The 13968-nt window shown below is 34.7% G+C and overlaps 1 protein-coding gene across 4 annotated transcripts in view; it reads right to left on the bottom strand.

Moving 5' to 3' along the window:
- Window positions 1–9464: 9464 nt before the first annotated feature.
- Window positions 9465–13968, bottom strand: part of GRIA2 (glutamate ionotropic receptor AMPA type subunit 2) — a 180685-nt gene continuing 176181 nt past the window's right edge. For 2 of the 4 annotated variants that reach the window (XM_043902287.1, XM_043902286.1), the window contains exons 15-16: window positions 13794–13968; window positions 9465–13400 (exon numbers count right to left, since the gene is read on the bottom strand). The exon at window positions 13794–13968 is cut by the window's right edge and continues 74 nt beyond it. In XM_043902287.1, the coding sequence (XP_043758222.1) occupies window positions 13797–13968 (172 nt within the window). In that variant the 3' untranslated portion in view covers window positions 9465–13400; window positions 13794–13796. Of the gene's footprint in view, window positions 13401–13793 lie in introns of those variants that run through there. The other 2 variants (XM_043902288.1, XR_006341089.1) reach the window with 2 other exon arrangements.

Raw genomic sequence — 13968 nt, 5'->3', positions numbered from 1 at the left:
GACTGTAACCACACTAATGGCAGCTTATTACATACAGAGATCAGGAAGTTCAGGTTCTGACACTTCTTAGGTCCTGAAATATGGGCATGTATTTTTAACAGCTCTTTATCAATCACATTTGTCATCATGACAGCTATGTAAGATGACTGCTCTAAGGAAAAAATTAATGTCACCTTTGTTCCAGAACACCACACTCTGGGGAGCAAGAACATGGCCCTTACTGATGCGTGGCTGCTAAATGAGATACTCCTGTTGGCTGGAATATAAATTGGTACAGCCAGTGTGGAGAACAGTATGGAGGTTCCTTAAAAAAAATTAAATGTATAGTTGCCATATGATCCTGCAGGATCACTCCCCGGCATATAGCTGGAGAAACTCTAGTCCAGAAAAATACCACGACCCCGATGCTTACAACAGCACTATTTACAATAGCCAAGACTTGGGAGCAATCAAAATGTCCATCAACAGAGGAATGAATAAAGAGGCTGTAGTACATATATATGATGTAATATTACTCAGCCATAAAAAAAACAGTGAAATAATGTCATTTGTAGCAACATGGAAGGACCTAGAGATTATTGTAAGCCAGAGAGAGAAAGACAAGTAACATACCATATTGTTTACATGTAGAATCAAAGAAAAAGAGATAAAAAATGAACTTATTTAAGAAACAGAAAAAGATCCCTACATAGAAAACAAATTTATGGTTACTAAAGGGGGAAGGGGAAAAAAAGGAAAAATTAGGAGTTTGGGATTAACATACACACTAATATATATACATGTAGTAGATTAAAAAACAAGGACCCACTGTATAGCACGGGGAGCTACACTCAATATTCTGTAATAACCTATAGGAAAAGAAGCTGAAAAAAGATATATATGTGTGGGTAACTGAATCACTCTGCTGTACACTTGAAATTAACACAATATCGTAAGTCAACTATATCCTATATATATATATATAATTTAAAATAACCTTTTAAAAATAAAAATTATAAGAGTATAAGGTAGAGAGAGCTTCCTGAAGCTGATGTGCAGGAGAGAACTGGTTTCAGCACTGATGCCACACCCAAGACTTTTCTGGTGTTTTCTAGCTCCCAAGGCTTGCAGTGCATGGTCTCCTCTGCTTGGAAGTCTCTTCCTCCATTACTTTCTCTCTTTGCTCCCACCTCCCACTTATTTGTCTTCGAGGTCTCAGCTTTCCTGTCATCTTCCCAAGGAGGCCCATGCCACCCCACTCAGACTGGAAAGGCCCACCTCGTTCTCAGGGAACATTCTTTGCTTCACAACTCAAGTTTTTCCTGTGATTATTGTGCAAAATCTCTCTCACCCGTCACAGTAGTAATTCTAAAAGGGCAAGGACCGGTGTGTTTTCTTCAACACTTTATCTTCGGAGTAGAATAAAGATGCTGCCTACATAAGTGAATGCTCAATAAATGTGTGTTGGATGAATTAATAGATACTTTAAATGCACATCTCAGAAAAATAAGGAATAGAACAGGAGACATCAAAGGACTGAGACATATGAGAGGGACTAGTGAAGGCGAAGACATTTAAAGAAGATCTTGAACAATTTGCCTTTTCCTATAAAACAGAGGAAACTTCATCGCCAGAAGATCTGTGTATTATTGGGTGGTACAGAGCCTGTCATGTAATTCATGTTCAACAAATATTCATTCAGTGGATGCATGTATAATTAAATGAAGCCACACACAGTTAACGTAATCCCACTGGATGCTGATATAAGACAACCCAGGTGTGATTTTTAACACAAGGAAGAATACTTGATTGTTAAAAATGAAATGAATTGTATAATTTCAGGAACAAAAACATTAAGGACTACTTGGAGATTTTTTTTTTTTCTGTTAGATTTATAGAATGTTCAAAATGCCTTGATTAGTATGTGTATATATTCAATGTGGCTTAGATGGTAACAAATCTGCTTGCAATTCAGGAGACCCAGGTTTGATCCCTGGGTCAGGAAGATCCCTGGAGGAGAGCATGGCAACACACTCCAGTGTTTTTGCCTAAGGATCCCTGGGACAGAGGAGCCTGGCAGGCTACAGTGCATGGGTTTGCAAAGAGTCAGACAGGACTGAATGACTAAGCATACATACAAAAAACAGAGATGTGGATGGTGAAGGGAAATAACCAGCTCTGAAAGGATTTCTCCTACAAAAATGGCGGAAATGTTATTTACTTTTTTAATGTTTATTTTTATTTATTTACATTTACAATAGTAATATAACCAAAAATGGACAGAAGGAGGGGCAATGTTTACTGAGAAGTTGATTTCAGTTTTGAATTTGTTCGTATTGAAGTGTCCCTGGAAATTTCTAGCTGTAGGTGAGGCTTAGGGTCACATATGTCATTTCTTTTGCTTCTATTTCATTCAACTGTAATGAACATGATATTATTGAGCTCCTAGCATCCTTGTAGTAGAAGCATTGATATATGTAAAATGCTTAAAAGTGACTGGCAGCTAGCTGATAGTCAATGAACGTTAGCCATTATTATAAATAATATCACTGATATCAATAAGTAAACTAGACAATTAAATAAATAGATCTAGAATGGAGGATGGAGAGCAGGTCTGTCCACACATATTGGGGAAAAGTCAGCAGAGATGATGATTAAATATAGAGGAAAAAATGGGTTTACCCAGAGAGAGAGTCTACATTTTGAGAAGAATTGAGATAGAAGGGGAAAAAAAATCTTCTGGGAATATTTCTATCTGTATTGTAGTTAGTAAGAGTTTATTCAGTTAAGGTGGCTAAGGAGAAATGGAAATAGTACAGGCCTTTTGGAAAGGAAATCATAAAGATGGTTAAACTAAATGATTTTCAGTTGAGTTAAGATATATTTACAGGAATCTGGTCCTAAAATATGATTTTAAAAAACAGGAAAATCTACTTATTTATACCAAATAACCCTATATTCAGTTATATTTTCTCCTATGAATGGGTTTTTAGCAATATTTTATAATTTATATTTTTATGTAATCAGAATGCATGTAATTTCCATCTCCAAATTAGTCCCCCAAACCTTAAATTTAGGTTTGGGACAGTATGAAGGGAGATTTTTTTTTTTAATCTTAGAATTAAAATCCTACTGTCTTAGATTTGTCAGGAAAGCAATGTTTGCTTGCTGAAAGTGAATCCATACATAAATGGATAAAACTTTGATATTAACCAAAAAAAGCATTATATAAAAATGTGCTCTAAAGAAATTTCTTGGGAGAAGGGGATAATTCATGTTAAATGTTGTTTCTGTTTTCTTAGTAATTCTGCTCTGGCTCCAATCTGGACCAAATAGAAGCTACTGTGAAGCTCTGTTTTAGATGGCAGTTAGCAATTCTGTTATCCCTGGACACATCTGTCAGGAGCTCATCCTCACCTGAGTGATGTACTTCCCACAGCACATTCTACCTGCCCCCCATCCACCATCCACCCCTCCCCAACACTCCCAGACTTCACTCTATACCGTCTTCTATATGTATATCTAGTGATGTTCTTCAGTGATGTCTGAGTGCCTTCTCTGGGTACCTGTTGAAGGTTTAGTGAGTGAAACCTTTAGTTTATCTTTACTTTTAAGGATACATGTTTATCACGTAGCATTACTGTAGCCAGTATCTTCCCATGTGAAATTTACACATGCCCCTATAGGAAACTTGCTTCCTCTTCCTACCAGCTCCCTGGCCCTGAGCAAATTACTTTACCTTTCTGTGCCTCAGACTCTTCATCTGCAAAATGAGAATTAAAAGCATAGTGTATATATCAGTTAGCACTAGTGGTAAAGAGCCTGCCTGCCAATGCAGGAGATGTAGGAGATGCAGGCTTGATCATGCGGGCATGGCAACCCACTCCAACATTCTTGCCTGGAGAATCCCATGGACAGAAGAGCATGGCGGGCTACAGTCCATGGGGTCGCAAAGCGTTGGACAGGACTGAAGTGACTTAGCAAGCACCTCACGACACGTTTGCATCATGCACATCACACACATTTAATGTGATGTCTTGAACAGAATATGTGCTTTGTAAGTGTAAGCTATCGTCATCAGTATTTTTAAACAGGGTTTTAAGTACTCAAAGACAAGTAAGATACATTTACTCCCTGCCTTCAGGAAGCTCGCACTTCAACAAGGGAAACTGATGTATAAGCAAATCATGGAAAATACAGCATCACTAGCTGCAGAATTGGAACACAAAGCATTTAGTCAGGTTCGCTTGGGGTAAACATAAACCCTGGAGAAGGAAGTGGAAACCCACTCCAGTATTCTTGCTCGGAGAATCCTGTGGACAGAGTCTGGTGGGCTGCTCTCCATGGAGTCACACAGAGTTGGACAGGACTGAAGCGACTTAGCATGCATGTATGCTTGGGGTTCAGTGGCTGTAGGGGATTCAGATCATGTGGTACAAGAAAGGGACATCTTTACATGCTAGTTGAGAGATTACCTGGCTTATGCTAAACTATGTATCAGAAAGATTTTTGTTGAGTCTTACTGATAAGAATGGAGAAATAAAAAGGGCAATCGTGGTACCACAGATGCCTGAGGAACAAGAACTGGCAAAATGGAAAGGCACATAATCAATACATAAATGTGGAATATAAAGTGAAAATAGGAAACCATGGATGCTTTTCAGGCACAAATGATAAACCTTATTACTCTGAAAATGTTTTCATGTTTTGCCATTGTATTGGGAAAGACAGAATGGTAATAGGAATAATATGATAATGCATTAAAAAAATGAATGTAAACTTGAGAATTAAACATGAAAATGTGTTGAAATATACAAATTATTGTAAAAATAATACCTTTTAGATGCAGATGCTTTATATAAACTACAAGCCCAGATATTAGTATTTTAAAATTTCATAGAACTGAACAATACATCTTTACATACATATTAAAAAATAAACATTTAAAATGCATATTTGACACTGTATAGTCCATCTACGATTTTAACCAGTTCTTCAAATTTTTATTTGCAAAATGTTTTTACATTTTCTAGGCACTATTTACTAATTAATAATGAATTGATGCTTTTGAACTGTGGTATTGGAGAAGACTCTTGAGAGTCCCTTGGTCTGCAAGGAGATCCAACCAGTCCATCATAAAGGAAATCAGTCCTGAATATTCATTGGAAGGACTGATGCTAAATCTGAAACTCCAATACTTTGGCCACCTGATGCAAAGAACTGACTCATTTGAAAAGACCCTGATGCTGGAAAAGACTGAAGGCATGAGGAGAAAGGGACAACAGAGGATGAGATGGTTGGATGGCATCACCTACTCAATGAACATGAGTTTGAGTAAACTCCGGGAGCTGGCAATGGACAGGGAGGCCTGGTGTGCTGCAGGGCATGGGGTTGCAAAGAGTCGGACACGACTGAGTGACTGAATTGAACTGAACTGAAAGATGAGCATGTTATTTCCTTACCAATTATTAGACTGAAAGATTTTTCTCCTTATGGATATCTGACATCAAGAAAAATAAATATAAGTACATTCAAAAAATTTATAGCAATAACATTTGAAATTGTCTATCAACTCTCATGATGTTTCTCTGGCCAGCTCTATGTCATTATTTCCCTCGGAGTAAGTTTTGTTTCTGGATACAAATCCAATCACAAGAGTGCATCCTAAATCAAAAAGTAAGCCAATAGTTACCCCCAAAGTCCCTCTGGATTAAGTGTGCCTACTCTTCAAAAAAAAACCAGGTGTTTGAAAACTAAAGAGATCATGTCTGAAGGGAGTAAGGAATTGGCCCTGGGTTATAATCCTGGATCGTCCATTACCAGCTCTGCATGGTTGGCCAATGATTTAACCCCTCTGCCCTGAAGATGATCACAACTCTTTGAAGCTTTTACTGGCAACTAAACATCCTCTGATGTTGGAAGCTGTTACTCAGATACTTGGAGAAATACCCTTTTTTCCTAACTCCAGAAAATTGTTTCCAGATTTTGAAGCACAATTTTATTCACCATAAGTTATTATTTTTTGATGAAGAAAATGTAAAACATGTTTACATGGATACCATGTAAACACGACTCCAAAATTCTTCCCTGTGTGGAGATGTTTTGACAGCTAAGTATGAAGTACGAATATTAGAAATTCAATGTTGAAGAAAAAAGTACTTTGAAATAAATTTTAAATAAAAAACAGCAAGGTATAATTTGGGGCTTGGTTTAGTTACTTTGACTTATATGTCCTGCGTTACTAGTTGCTTTTCTTTCAAAAGCTCTTTTAAAATATCCATAATAATGTACTTCAATCCACGGAATATTTTTTGAGTTAAAAAAACTCTGCAGGTATGTTAGCAATGTTATAAATAATTAGCAGAATAAATGCTATAGAGGATGTGGAATATTTTTAATACACACATGAACATACACACACACAGAAACACAAACAATATTAAATAAAAAAGAACAAAGATGTGCTTCTCTCTTTAACACAAATAGCTGACAGGATAATGCACATAAAACAGACTTGAAAGGCTTTTAAGATACAGACTAAGTGTAGTTATAAACTCAAGAGTGCATTTTAATTTAAAGACAACCCCAAATAAAGATGACAAGCGTCACGCTGATTATCTATACCAAACCTCACTGAGAACTAAGGCACGTATTTTCAAGAAGGCTATGTAAAGGTCGATATGTTATCTCTCATCTCAGAATCACGTAGAATTCAGTGTTACATGTGACTGCCATTCATGACTCAGAGTCCTCTGATAGTTGAGAGAACAGGCAAGTCTAATTTAGGAAGGGAGAGATGGTGGCAGGAAAGAGAGACACAGGGAAAGCAAGAGCATATAGTTCATAATACTACAGATTTCCATTTTCATAAGAATCTCAACAACCTTGCAAGTCATTTTCATTAGGCTACTTCCTTGTAAATCTATATATATTTACACAAAAGTGCTTTTAGATACGGGTCAACTATACCCAATAGCTTCAAGTTTAAATAAGCACATTTTTTTTTTTCTAACACAAAATTCTTGACAATAAGATGTTGGGGAGTGGGGAAGGTGATGTTTACACAAAAAACCTCTAAACTGCATTATATTATGTCAAAAAAAAAAAGAAGAAAAATGGAAAACAAGCATACATTAATTTATAATCGATTTTGGTTCTTATTCTTATCTAACAGTCTTTCTTATCTATTAATGTTGGTAATATAAGGAGTGATAATTAAAATACTATGACTACAATATGTAGCTTCCTAAATGAAACAAAAAATTTTTTCTTTGGTTTAGGAAATTTAACGAAAGTGCAGATCCCTCCAAAACACTTTCCATCAGAAGTAAAATACCCTCAATGAATTTAGGTGTGACAATGTAAATGTTTAAATAAAATTTTAAAACAAGTAGTAACATTCATTTTAAGAATTTTTATGAATAAATTCTCAATTGACAGGCTTGTAGATATGAAATTACCAGCTTGTTTTAAAATATTTTTTTTTCAATTTTTGTTACAGGTTAAATGTCAGATGCTATTTAGCTGCTGACCAAAAATATACTGAATGATATTTGAATAAACTCTTATCCAAAGAAACAGATTCTAGAGATATACCATAGTCATGTAGATGGCAACAATTTAGAACTACTAAGCTGTGGTATTTGTTAATGGACTTACTCTTTGAAAACAGAGATAGAAATATTGATTGACTGTCAAATTTATGGACAAGCACAATTTATGAAACAAGTTTTTTTTGAGAGAGGAAAATATTTTGAGTCAATATTTAAAGAGATTGTTGATGAATGTTATCAGATATCTACTCTAAATTAAAGTTTGAATGTCTTGAGTTAAAAATTGTTGGACACAGAGATATAACTCTTAATTGTCAGAGTTATCCACATACTCAGATTATTTCTAATCTGATGGGATCAAAATCCACATGCTTTAAAGAAAATATCATTCCTAATCATCAGAATAGAGGTTTCCAGTTTAACCATTCCTTCAATTTCTATTTCTTCAAGATACATTCAATTAATACTTGCTTGACTGAATGAATGCATAACAGAATTAGTGAATGTCTTGAGATAATAAAATAAATTTGGAACTGAATACTGAACTTGATTTTTCTGCACCAAGTGGAACCCCAATGCAGGAACTCATTTCTTTACTTTTTAAAGAAGAGAAAATGTTGCCTTATGTTTTAACTGATCATATTACATTTCCTTTCATCATCCCAGGAGAGAGTCCTAGCATCCACATCCGCCAGGTGAGAAGACAAGAGACCAAGGGAGACGTGAACAAAGGCAGGAAAAGCTAGAATCCTGGTTTTGACTCCCTCCCAAGTGGTTAATCCACTCCCCCACATTCCAATTTACAATAAAATGAAATTGGCACATGAACCTGAAAAGGAAGAAAAAAAAGAAAGAAACATGACCAAATTGTGATGAATTCAGGCATATTCAATGAACTAACAGTGCATTTATGCATATCCAAAAAGGAACTTGGTTCTGAAATAGCAAAACTGACGAATACCTAGTAGGGAAAAAAGACAATTTAAAAATAATCTGGAAGTGCTTGAGGGTAGAATTAAAATAGAAAATTGACTTGCTTTCATTCTAAAGTGACTTAAAGAAGGAATTCTGATGAGCAAACATATTAAAGATGGAAGAGCCTTCCTTTTCCTACAGAAATCCTGTAAATTGTACCCAGAGGAATATAACAAATTTGCAATTATTGAATCAGAATATGCCAGTGATGCAGAAATACAGCTTGACAGGAAATTTTTAATTCACTCTAGAAATTCTTAGTCATTTTTTGTGGTTATTAAGAAGACTCTGAGACTCTCTTGTCTTACCTTTGACAAAATGAACTGCATTCTAAGTGACCTCAAAGAAAAATCTCAGGAAAGACAAGCCAGAAGTAGATGGGTTAGCATGAAATAAAAGCCAAAAGGTGAGATGAATGAAACTTTAAAACTAGCTACCATTAGAAGCAAAATACATGAAAAATTGCATGAGAACAGGAAGAGAATGTAAAATGGTGAAGCAAGGAGGAAAAAAATTATAAACACACAAATTCTTATGATCTAGATTTATACCAGGCACTTTGCTACTTGCATTGTATATTTGGTAATTTGTGTTAGTCGCTGGGCTTGAATACCTTCATTTTTATATAAATGTGTTTGAACCTTCATGTACTTAGAGTGCCATATGATATCTATGAGTTGTTTGAAACACAGAAATAGAGAAGTATAATTTATTGATTAGTACCTAATAGAATTCCCAATGTCATGATCTAGTCCAAGCAACACATTATGAGGGTGAATCCCTTTTAAAAAATCTGACACAACTGTCAGAAAACATTTAGTGCAACCCCAAATTCTCATTCAGAATATCATGATGATTCATTTATACTTACCCATCTTTAATGTTGGTGATTAAAAATAAACCATTTTTTTGCATTGAAACACATTGCACAAAATGCACTCTACTTTTAAGCAGGTGTTTATATCATTCGACTTCCTTTAATAAGCTTATTTAGAGTTCATACACCTGGAGAAGGAAATGGCAACCAACTCCAGTATCCTTGCCTGGGAAATTCCATGGACAGTGGAGCCTGGCGGCTACAGTCCATGGGGTCACAAAACAGTCAGACAAGACTTAGTGACTAAATAACAACAAAGAGTTCATATAAAATTTGTGGGACTTAACCAATAAACTCTCCAAAGTTCATAGTATATTACTAATAAACCTTACATCGTCAATTAAAATTGGCAATATAGAACATGTGTAACTAATTCAATCCATACACCTACTCATTTCATTTCAATTAGAGGAAAATGGAATATTTACCTGAATTGCACCTCATTATACACAACAGAATTGCAGGCTCTCTAATAAATAAACTCTTAACCAGTCTAAAACAGGTTTAAAGACCCACACATACCTTTTAAGGCATTAAAGTATTGAGTTTTGTTTATATTTCCGAGGCCAATAACTCTAGCATATGATGAGATAGGAAATAGAAAACTGGGAAGAAAATCACATTATATAGTTTTCTAATTATTTCCAGCAATGTTTTTTTAATGGTATTGTCAAGGTGTTGTATTAAAATCATCCTGTAGGGTTATTATGTTGTTAATGCTTCTCTTCATTTGCTCTATTTATTACCATGACCACCAAAATATTTACAGTATTTGCAAAGTTATGATTGCAGAATGTTAAGATTACGGTATATTTAAGCAGAACATTAGTACACTCAACTTTGAAACATTAAATATATTGAAACTGCAAAATTTTATACAACAAATTTTAATATGCAATTTTGAAGAACTAAAATGGCTTAATTTCAGAATATATTTTAAAGCACTGTCTAAATATTAAGATGATCATCTTTGTAGAAAGACAAAGTTGCAAGAGTTTTAGTTTCTCATCAATACTCTCTTCAGTAAAACAAGAAATGAGCACTTTTTGGAAACATGTATGCCTGGAAATGTGTTACACTGTGGAATTTTTAAAGCAAGTTACTTTTCTGCTCTTCGATATGCTAATAACAGCAGCTGAGCTAATAAAACAGTGCAAAATGAGGAACAAAATTAATAGTTATATTTCTACATATGCCCCAAACACTTAGTGATTGTAAGCTAAGAATGTTGAAAATGTTAATGATTTTAGCTAAAAAAGTTACTTCTACTTTATTACAAGTGTACCATGCTAATGTATACACTGGGCAAAGGAGGTCCTTGTTGAGTAGAAACAGCTGGGTTTGTTTGGGACTACACACGTAAGTACTTTTTTGTTTGTTTTGTTTCTCATTATTATTAGTTTTAAGGACTATCTCATAAAAATAAATAAAGATCTTTGTCTTTTTTAAGAACATGTTTTATGTATGACTGAAGTTTTTACAACATCCGAAAAAGCCATCCGATGTTAGATTTAAAAATAAAATCAAAAGCGTTTTCTGACATAGTACACATGAAAAATTGGAAATTCCAATATCTTCAATAGAAGTTGTAGAAAGTGTATGTCTCCTTGGAGCCTGACATCTACTTAACACAGCAGAAAATAAGGTACCATATACTGTAAACGAAAAAGTACAGTAAAGGACAGTTGTAAATTTACATAAGAATAGTTCATAAACATTTTGGTCTTTCCATAACAGTTTTTATATAAAATGAATAAAAAAACCTTTAGACAGCTGTCATCACTCTTGTTTGACCACATTTCACTTGATGCACACAGATATATTTATATAACAATATATTGATGCACCGTTACATGGATATTATACTATGATTACTGCTTGTAACTGAGATGTGCATTATCCAATCAACATTATCCATAGTTGAAATACTCTTACACGTATGTATTCTTGTCATGTTGTAGCTATAAAAACATGAAAATATAACTTTACATTATTTCAATTATTTACATTAGTTCAAGCTTGACAGAGAAAAATTGATAAGCTACAATTTGTAGAAGAGTAGGCCCAGAGGTACATTAAATAGCATTGACTGTATATTGTCATCTTTTTCATTTTTAAAAATCATTTTAAGTATAATATGGAAACAATTAGTCTGCAATTTGGTCATTCTAGCATTGATGATTTAAACTTAAAATGCACCTCCAACATTCTTGATGAGGAGAAATGCACTAAAATTATATTGTTTTATCCTGGAATTTGTGATTAGGGACAGCTAAATTTAAGGAAGAATATCATGATACCACCACTTTCCATGCAAGTGATTACTATTAAGACTCCACATTTCTCTTTCCCTTTGTGATACATAATAAATAAGAATGTTTTCAAGACACTTAGTAAAACACCAAGTGCGTGTCTGCAGAGATAGCAAGGATAAAAATATTAAAAATTATGACTGAATGTTAATAATTTTAAATTCTGAACTAATTATACTGTAAAGGGCATCAGTGAAAATAAATGGTCTTTTATGAAGGGAAAGATAGATCCTTTAAATTTCTCAACGAGAGAAATACAAGATCTTTAGTCATGAGTTACAGATATGTGTTTTAGCCACACTGGGCATTTTAAAATAGCTATTCTACCCAAGAAATAAAAGTATAAAAAATATTTATTTCAAGGTCATTTATATTGATGACAGTTGGAAGAAACTGTATTGCAGGTGACTCAAGAGTGCTTAAATTATTCATAATATATAAGATTTATGCCAGCTCTTAAAATTTTAAAAACAAAAACTCAGATTTAGTTTATGGAATTTGCTCAACAGGCATCTATCTACTTTCAGGGCATTTCTAACTTTATCTACAATTGATACTTCTCTCTCTCAGACACTGTAAAATGGAACCTCATCTACTCTGGTATTTGTTTTTAGCTTTTAAAATCTATTAGCATTTATCTACAGAGATTAAATGCTTTATATATGAGAAGACATACTAAAAACAGGTTCAGATTTTGTTTTGGGAGAAGTTTATACTTTAAAAACCACCTGGTCTTCTTTAAAGCAGTCTAATTTCTCTGGGAACCTAACAATTTAATAGTCTTTGAATTCATTTGACTTATTGATGACCAAACTGTAGCTAAGTAAAATTAATTGGACCACTTGCAAATAAAACAATAGAAAAATGTTTATTTCAAATGTCAAGCACTGCCAAGTAATTTTATATTAACACCAAATGTTAAAGAATAGGATACATTAAAGTTTTAATAACAATATTAAATTACTACAAGATTGACTCTTCTCTTTGTTTTTTCTTTCCTCAGCATGTACATATTTGGCTTTGAAAAATATGTAACTGACACCTAAAGCCTTTTAATCACTTCCCACTTAGTATAATTGTTGTCTTATCCAACCAATATGGAAGCAAGTTTACTGAAAAGCCAGTTTGTTTGTGAAAATACCTAAAAATATTTTTTTATTTTAAATGTTTTTTTTTCCCCTTTTTCTTATAAAACATGTCACATCTTGATGCAGTTGATGTCAAGTGTGCTTAAGTCATTATGAATCAAGAGACTAACAATAGGACTGCAGAAACGAGTTTGTTGTCTGTACAAAGACGTCAGTGAAATTAGAGTACTTCCGTGTGAGCTGTGCGTGTCCACCAAGCGTTGTCTGGAACCGGAGTAGAAAAGGATGTTGTGTTTCTAGGTAACCATTCTTTACAACTCGAGATGAATTCCACAGATGTAAGAACTCTTGGCTGAAAGAAAAGTCTTCAAGATACTGGATGCCTCTCACCACTTTGTCAATAAACACACAAGAAAACCATTGTGTAAGGCACTCAAAAGGTTCTTATCAATCACGAGAGATCAGTCACACTGACATTCATTCTCATGCCAGGACTCACGTAAGGGACAGCATGCACTGCTTTTGGAAATTCTGGAGTCATAACACGTCCATTTTCTCCAGTACTTCCTGTAATTGACAGCCTCGCTTCACTCCTCAGGGCATCGTTCAAGGTCATCTTAAATGAGAGAGGGGGGTGGGGAAAGAAAGAAAAAGGAAGCATATGTTACGGTTTTCAAATGTATCCAGAGTAAAGGCTGCAGTGCTTTTGAAAAGCTTACTTCTATCTGAAAGCTTATAGCAAATGAAAGCAACAGCGCCAAGCTGAACTACAGATAATAAAGCACAATTACAGCAGAAATCTGCCCACATCCCCCCAAGCTACCGTGTCATTAAAGAGGAAAATAGACAGTTGAGCTGCTGGTTAGTCACTGATCAGGAACACGGAAGAACAGCAACAGGACATACAGGACGATCCACTGGCCACCTTCCTCATTTAAAAGAGCTTAAGGACGCGACAAGAAAGCCAGAAACGTGCACTGAGAAGGTTGTATTAGAGCCTCGTTCCTACCCCCTAAATTTTAACACTTTCGATGCCATATACGTTGTAACCTTCCTTATAAGTTGCAAAATTCTGTGAATTCTGCGAGGAAGATGGGTTAATATTCTGTGCATTCTTTGCCACCTTCATCCGCTTCGCCTCGGCCCTTGACTTGTAACAGAACTCAATCAAAGCCACCAGCATG

Source organism: Cervus elaphus, chromosome 5 (genome assembly GCF_910594005.1).
Source record: "Cervus elaphus chromosome 5, mCerEla1.1, whole genome shotgun sequence".
In the NCBI taxonomy this organism is placed as follows: Eukaryota; Metazoa; Chordata; class Mammalia; order Artiodactyla; family Cervidae; genus Cervus; species Cervus elaphus.
The sequence above is the reverse complement of the archived record's forward strand: the minus strand, read 5'-3'. Positions and strand labels throughout refer to the sequence as shown.